General features: G+C 51.0%; 1 protein-coding gene across 1 annotated transcript; it reads right to left on the bottom strand.

Moving 5' to 3' along the window:
- Positions 1–1,184: 1,184 nt before the first annotated feature.
- PTF1A (pancreas specific transcription factor, 1a) lies at positions 1,185–2,891 on the bottom strand. The gene is made up of 2 exons (XM_006869902.1): positions 2,120–2,891; positions 1,185–1,728 (listed from the first exon to the last, which is right to left on the bottom strand). Exons 1-2 carry the CDS (start codon positions 2,889–2,891, stop codon positions 1,526–1,528), a joined length of 975 nt encoding a protein of 324 aa, XP_006869964.1. The 3' UTR covers positions 1,185–1,525.
- Between the last annotated feature and the right edge of the window lie 4,280 nt (positions 2,892–7,171).

The raw sequence follows: 7,171 nt of genomic DNA, 5'->3' as shown, positions 1-7,171 counted from the left end.
ACATATTGTCCTTCGGCAAAACCGCGCGTGTTGAGGGCGATTCGGACTTGCAACTTGGCTGACCATGCTTCTGTCCTGCCTTGAAGTAGCTAGCGCCTTACCTTGGTCAGTTCTGCGACAGGCAGGAACCCACCGGTTCCTTGAGAAAGTGTGCGTTGGAGCGCGCTCTGGACCTCGTTGTTAGCGGCGGTGCGCCCGGGTTCTGGCGGGCAGGCGAGGTCGCCGGAAGAGTCTGGGGAGCCAAGCCAATTCCGCAGTAGGAGCCAGACAGGAGCCCAGGTCTACTGGACTTTCTAATTGAGAGGTCCCGGCCGCGACCTTATGCTTTTCCCCCTTGCTAGGGGGCGACCTTGAGCTCTCCACCTAGGCTCACCTAGTCACGAAGGAGAGGAGATTCTATTGGAAACTAGAAGACAGTTTTAGAAAGAACCCAGTTGCAGAGTTATAGGCGGAGTGGGAGAGCTGTTTCACGTTTTATCTAAAAGACCCTGGACTTTTCTGGGAGTCATCAGAGTGGTTTCTCCACTGCAGCGCTGTCCTTGGGGAGACATCCATCTGAGCTTCAGGTACCTGATGCCGCAAATCCAGAAGGGATGGGTCACTGGGAAAGCTCATGAGCAACCCTTCCTCCTTAGTCTGAGGAAACAGAAAGGCCCCATTCCCTTCACCAGCCCAGATCCCACCAGATAAAGCGCTTTCACTTCATACACTAGGTAAACGCTGAGTCAAGTGACCTTAGGTCATCAAACAGGGTGTAGCCTTGGCTTTCTCCTCTAGAAAATGGGAATAATAAATACTTCAGGATCTCCTTGCCATGTGGAGTGTTCGGAGTGTAGGGTGAAAATACAGGCAGGAGTCTTTAGACACAAATGGAGGGCACTAGGAGTCTTAGTGTGGCGCTGGTGGATAAGCACTGGACCACAAGGTCAGTTTGAACTGCAAGGTCGGTGGTTCCTACCAGAACCAGCCGCTCCTCAGAAACTCTAAACAGGGTAGCTTATGAGTCAGGATGGACTCAATGGCACTGAACAAGTTGAGTTGAGGCCTAGACCTCTCACTTGCCTCCTTTTCAGTCTAAAACTAATTGAAACTGGAGGCTTAATCATTTAATTTTTATAAAGTAAGTCAATTCATTATAAAGATGCTGTTACCCCATCATGTATTAAACAAATACGTTTTAGAAAAAAACGTGTAAATAGCATTTATTAACAACACTCAGTATCATATCTGACAATAAATTAGCATGACATTTTTCTGGCCAGGGTTCTTGCAACAAAGCAGAGTTCTGCCAAAGGTGCTGTGGGAACCATAGACTATTGCATATTTTTAGAAAATCAGGATAAATTATATAAATTATATATTTAAACACATAATCTATTTCATTAACTCACCAGGATAATAAATAGATAAATAACAGTTGATTGCCTTTAAAAAGTTGTTTCTTAAATTACATTTTCATTATAGATATTTACATGTACAATATGCACAGACACATAACCAGTTCCTTAGCCAAGTCCGGGACTTATCAAGACACAAGCTCAAAGGGCGGTTCGTTTTCTATGTTGTTGAAGGAAGATTTGCTGTTGAGTTTTCGGGGATCCTCTGGGGTCCACACTTTGGCTGTTCGGATAATATTTTGTTCTTTGAGCTGTTTTTCATCTGTCCATGAGAGCGAGTGTCCGGCTAGGGGAGGGAGGCCATAATCCGGGTCGCTGGGGGAGGGGGACCCTGGGAAGAAGGGGAGAAGAGAAAATAGACTGTGAATGTCCACCCACATTCTCAGCAGCCCCATCTGGTCCCTTGGGGTCCCCTCTGGGGTACCTCAACTGAACAGGTTTATTAAACTTATGCCTTCACCCACCCTTCTTCCTCGACCCTTCCAGCGCCTAGTGCTCCATGCCGGGAACCGCCAACGTTGCAAGTCTGGCGGGCGCGCGGCCTCCGAGCCATGCTCAAAGTGGCTGAAAAACCCGAGAAACGGGAGCTTGCGCTCAAGTTTGCCCTTGTACACGGACGATCTATCGGTCCGTCGGTTGACTGGTCAGTCTTTTCGCTCAGTCCCTTGGGGCCTTCCCCTGACCGTCCCTGCCTCCCTGAGCTAAGCTAAGGAGACACTTACGTGTCCCCCGATGGCAGATGATGACCTTCTGGGCCTGGCTGCCCGGGCTATCCCCGCCCAGGCGCCCGCCACCTCCGGGCCCCCCGCAACCGCCCGCGCCGCCGCCACGCAGAGGCAGGTCGGCCTGCACCAGCTCGCTGAGGAAGTTGATGTAGCCGATGGCCAGACGCAGTGTGTCCACCTTGGAGAGGCGCTTCTCGTAGGGCAGCGTGGGGATGTGCGAGCGAAGCCCTTCGAAGGCGTCGTTGATGGACTGCATGCGCCGCCGCTCGCGCACGTTGGCCGCTTGGCGCAGCTGCTGCAGCTCAGCCTCGGAGCGCACTCGCCGCCGGCGGCGCGCGGCCGCCGCCCCGCTCAGACCACGCAGTCTGGCCGCTGGGGACAGCACGGCCGCCCCGGCACAAGGGTAGGCCAGGCACGAGGGCGGGGAGCCTGGCGAGTAGGGGAAGCCGCCAAGGGGCGCCCCCGCCTCACAGCAGTAGCCCCCGCCGTCCTCCAGCTCCCCCGAGCCCCCAGAGGGCGGCGGGGCGAGCGCGTGCTGGGCCCCCGAGGGCGCGGACTGCAGGAGCAGGCACGCCCCGTCGTGGTAGCAGTACTCGTGCAGCTGGTGGCTGAGGAACTCCACCTCGGCCTGCTCGTCCGCCAACAACTCCTCTCCATCCTCCAGAGGGTCCCGAGAGGACTGATCCGTGAAGAAGTCCTCCTCGTCGAAGTAGGGAGACGGGAAGGTGTCCAGGCCTCCGGGGAAGTGTTCTAGCAGCACCGCTTCCATGCTTTCCGCCGTCGTGGGTCAGAGATTCTGAATGCCTCAGGTAATTCTTTTTTTGAAATATACTTTTGCAGTTCTTGCTTTTCTAGCACACGCCTGCCCCCTCCCTCCCGGATCGTGAGCTGGAGGGAGTGAGGTCGGCCCTCCTGGCTCCCCGCCCCGGGCCCTATGGGGTGTGCCAGCAGACACTGCGCTCTGCCCCACGCCTGCGCTGCGTTGGGGAGGGTTGTTGCTGACTTGCTGGAGCGAAGGGCCGGCACGCGAGGATTCTTATAACTACATCCACAGGCGCGTGCCAGGGACCCGCTGCGCCAGCCAATCACAGTGTGTGGGGTGCTGGCGGGGGGAGGAAGCGAGGCGGGCGGTGGGGGGTGCTTTCCTCCTTTCGGGAGCTCCCGGGGAGAAAAGGCGGGGCCCGCCCAGCTCAGAGGTTCCTTCTTCTGGTCCTCCCTTCCCACCCTTCTACCGTCTGCTGTGTACCTGCCCCTGGTGCGGCTCTGGGGCACCTGCGTCCTGCGGGGGCAGTCGCCAGCCCGCGCTCGCTGCGGAAGGCGACCCTGTGCCTGGGTCTGGGCCAGCTGAGCGCATTGTTTACGGTGCACCCACTAAAAGTTTTAGGGATGCGCTTTGGTAACCTCAGTTGATCACCAGCGGAGCTCTCTATTCCTTTGGGTTGGCGCAGAAATAACCCGCATGCCGAGTGGCTCACAGCTCAACTGCAATAAACGGCCGTTTGGTGCATTTCGCCATCCCCAGTGCCCCTCGCGCGCGGGGTTGGATTTCTTTTGGGTATTCTATCCCGTCACTGGATCTTTTAAGTTTGCAGAGTATGTGCCAGTGGTGCAGCTCTGTAGGTGTTCCGGACGCAGCGCTGAGTCTAAGGGCGTGCCTGCAGGATGCCGTTCAGAAGCCAGACCCTGGTGCCAGGTCCCTGCCCCAAAGAAACGTTGCTCCTTTACTCCGAAAAGAAATGGGGAGACGGGAGGGGCTGCCTCTGAGAGCAGCTCAGTGGGGCACATTTCTTCTGAGAGCAAATCAAAACCCTAGGGGTTCTAAGCAATAAAACTGGCTACAAAAGAAGTCAATTGAATCTTCTGCTCCGAAGCAGTCCGGTGGGAGGACATTGAAGTTAAAGGGCAGAATGTGAACCGTTTTCAAAGCCTTAGTCTCTCACCTTTCTGACTGGCCACCGGGACAATCCTGAATGCTTTTTCCTTCCTCGACCTCTTTATTTAAAAAAGAAATACAAAAACGTATGTTCTTTGCCCCGTGATACACTAGATCATAGACTGCAATGCAACATGAATTCTTCAGTTTAAGGGCAACAAAGAAACACTTTCAAGGTCAAACACTTGTTAGAAGCAAAGCTACAGCTCCCACCCCAGGATAGTTAAGTGCTTATTCCTTCAACAGGAGATACATTTCTCTAGTAGCTACTTCCTTTTTCAGACACTTATCCCACAGAGGGTCTGTTGGGTATTCAGACTTTCCTCAAAATCCTGATCCATGACTCTTTAAGAACAATGATTTAAGCCCTTTTTTTTGTTTTGTTTTAGATATTACTCTGTATTTAGCTAAAGTCTGAACTCCTGGTGTGGCACTGTAGGATCAGCACTGGAGTGTGAACCACAAAGTTGGCAGTTCAAACCCACCAGCTGCTCCTTGAAAACACTATACAAGGTCCCTATGAGTCGGAATCTGCTCGTCTGCACTTAACAACAATGAGCTAAGACCAGAACACCAGCGCTCACTCTACCAGAAACAGTCAAGAACTACAGACAATTTTAACCCAAACACTTAACTGGTTTTTTCATCAGGTTCATCCTGTGTTAGTTTCTTAACCTGCACTTCCTTCACTAGAGTTCTGGTGTGAAGGCAGGACAATGTGCCAGGCTACAAAGTCAGTTTGAATGGCTAGGTTGGCTGTTCAAGCTAACCGGCCTCTCCTTGGAATACCTATTATACAGGGTTGCTATGAGTTGGAACTGACTCCACAGCAGGTAACTACAGCAAATGTTAGAGGGGCAAGGAGGATATGAGAGTTGATGAGGTAGTGATCATGATTTTTTAACCAATGTAATTTTAGCAATCAGTGTCCACACAAAAAATCATCTTATAGCTGCTTGATCCAAGTGAGCTAATGGGAAATCCACCACTGGTGGGAAATCTCTCTGTTTTATGAGGCTGGCTAAAGCTAGCATGGAAGTTCTGGGCAACTTCTAGGGTTTCATGGATGAGCATGGGGCAGAGAGAGAGACACACACACAGAGAGAAGGTACTTGTTTGAGCCTTAATTTTGTACCTTAGAAAATGGCTGTTTGCCTGCAGACTGGCCCCGTTGGGAAGCTAGGGGTCGGCCTGTAGACACTGACACTAGTTGAGTTCACACAGACACACACTCTGTTCTTAAGTAAGACATGATTATTCTTTTCTTTAGTAAAAAGAAGAAATCATTTTCTGCTAATAAAGGGGAATTTTCTCTGGGTCACTGAAGGTCACACAGTGTGGATGGCTGCTCTCTAACACTCATAACAATAAGTTGGATGATGAAAAGGCTTGGGACTGAGACTTGTCTTACCAGATATGGTGCCAGCTCTTATTCCAGCCCCCTCCCTCCACATTCCCCAGCTCCTCTGGGCAGTGGTGGCACCTGGAGAGGAACTAGGCAAGCAGTTCCGGGTACCTCATGGAGAGAAAGAGGCTTAGCTGGTAAGGCCAGGCTCTCTTTCCTCCCTCTGTCCTCAGGAAACAGAGGCCTTATAATGATTGGATTCATTATAACGAATCCCCAACGCATTATAAGAAAGCATCCCATTCCTCCAAAGTTGCCAGTGTTCGGGCACTTGTTTTCTAGTAGTACCAAATGCTGATGAGACCTCAAGATGTTTTCAAGACTTTCAACAGGAGCTAAGTGTCATCCTGTTGTCCTGGGTCTGGCAGACTCCCATATCTTTTTCTGAGCTCTTTGGATATCTAGTCATATCTCCCAGCTTTTAGATTCCTGGAGGACTTCTGGAAATCAATCTCTCTCTCTCTTTCCTCGCTCAGAGACCTGAATACTTATTCACTTGTTTCTCATCAAATCTCCAGAGCCTTTTCCTAGCTTCTAGGAACAATGGTTTGAGGGTTATAGAGCCCAGACCCTTGGTTCTTTCCCAGACTGAATTTGAGGCCATTAATGAAGACACTTGAGGACTAAAGTGCACTGGACCCAAGCCATGGTATTTTCAATCACCTCATATGCATGCAAAAGCTGGACAGTGAATAAGGAAGACCATAGAAGAATTGATGCCTTTGAGTTACGATGTTGGAGGAGAATATTGAAAGTGCCATAGGCTGCCAAAAGAAACAACAGATCTGTGTTGGAAGAAGCGCAGCCAGAGTGCTCCTTGGAGGCCAGGATGGCCAAACTTAGTCTCTCATACTTTGGACATATTGTTAGGAGGGACCATTTGCTGGAGACAGCTATCATGTTTGGTAAGGTGGAGGGTCAGAGAAAAAGAGGAAGACCCCCAGCGAGATGGATTAGCATCAGTGGGCTCAAGCGTGGCAACAATAGTGAAGTTGGCCCAGGATCAGGCAGTGTTTCGTTCTGTTGTGCATGAGGTTGCTGTGAGTCGGTAACAACCCGATGACACCTAACAACAACAACAATGAAGAAGGAGTCCTGGTGTGGTGCTGTGGGATAAAGCACTGGACTGCAAAGTCGGCTAAGACCACAAGGTTGGTGGTTCAAACTCACTAGCTGCTCCTTGGAAACCCTATACAGGGTCGCTATGAATCAAAACTGACTTGAAGAAAGGGGCCTCCAAGTTCTTAGTCCGTCAATTGCCTCATCTCCCATCCCCACAGTGCTCACCACTTGCCATGTGTCTTCCTTGCGGATCCTACACTCTACAGAAACCAGATGCATCTGTCTTGCTTTTATGGTGGCCCTCACTTCTCACATAGTTAGTGACTGGAGGCAGGTATTTGTGGGTGTGACTCATGGCCTGCTCTCCTCTCTACCTTGAAAGTTTGTTGTTGTTGTGTGCCGGTGGAGTGGGTTCCGTGGAGTGGGTTCCAACTCATAGCAACCCTGCACAGGGGTCCAAGGCTGTAAATAAATCTTTATGGGAGTAGAAAGCCTCATCTTTCTCCCATGGAACCGATGGTAGTTTGGAACTGCTGACCTTGTGGTTCACAGCCCGATTTGTAACCACTATGCTACCAGAGCTCCTTGAGAGTAGATTCATGTTATTTCCTCATGATCCAAACTGCCTCTTCCCTATTTCCTAAACATA

The sequence above is a fragment of the Chrysochloris asiatica genome, unplaced genomic scaffold (assembly GCF_000296735.1).
Source record: "Chrysochloris asiatica unplaced genomic scaffold, ChrAsi1.0 scaffold00137, whole genome shotgun sequence".
NCBI classification, from domain to species: Eukaryota; Metazoa; Chordata; class Mammalia; order Afrosoricida; family Chrysochloridae; genus Chrysochloris; species Chrysochloris asiatica.
Note: the sequence above shows the minus strand (reverse complement) of the source record. Positions and strands in the feature narration are given on the sequence as shown.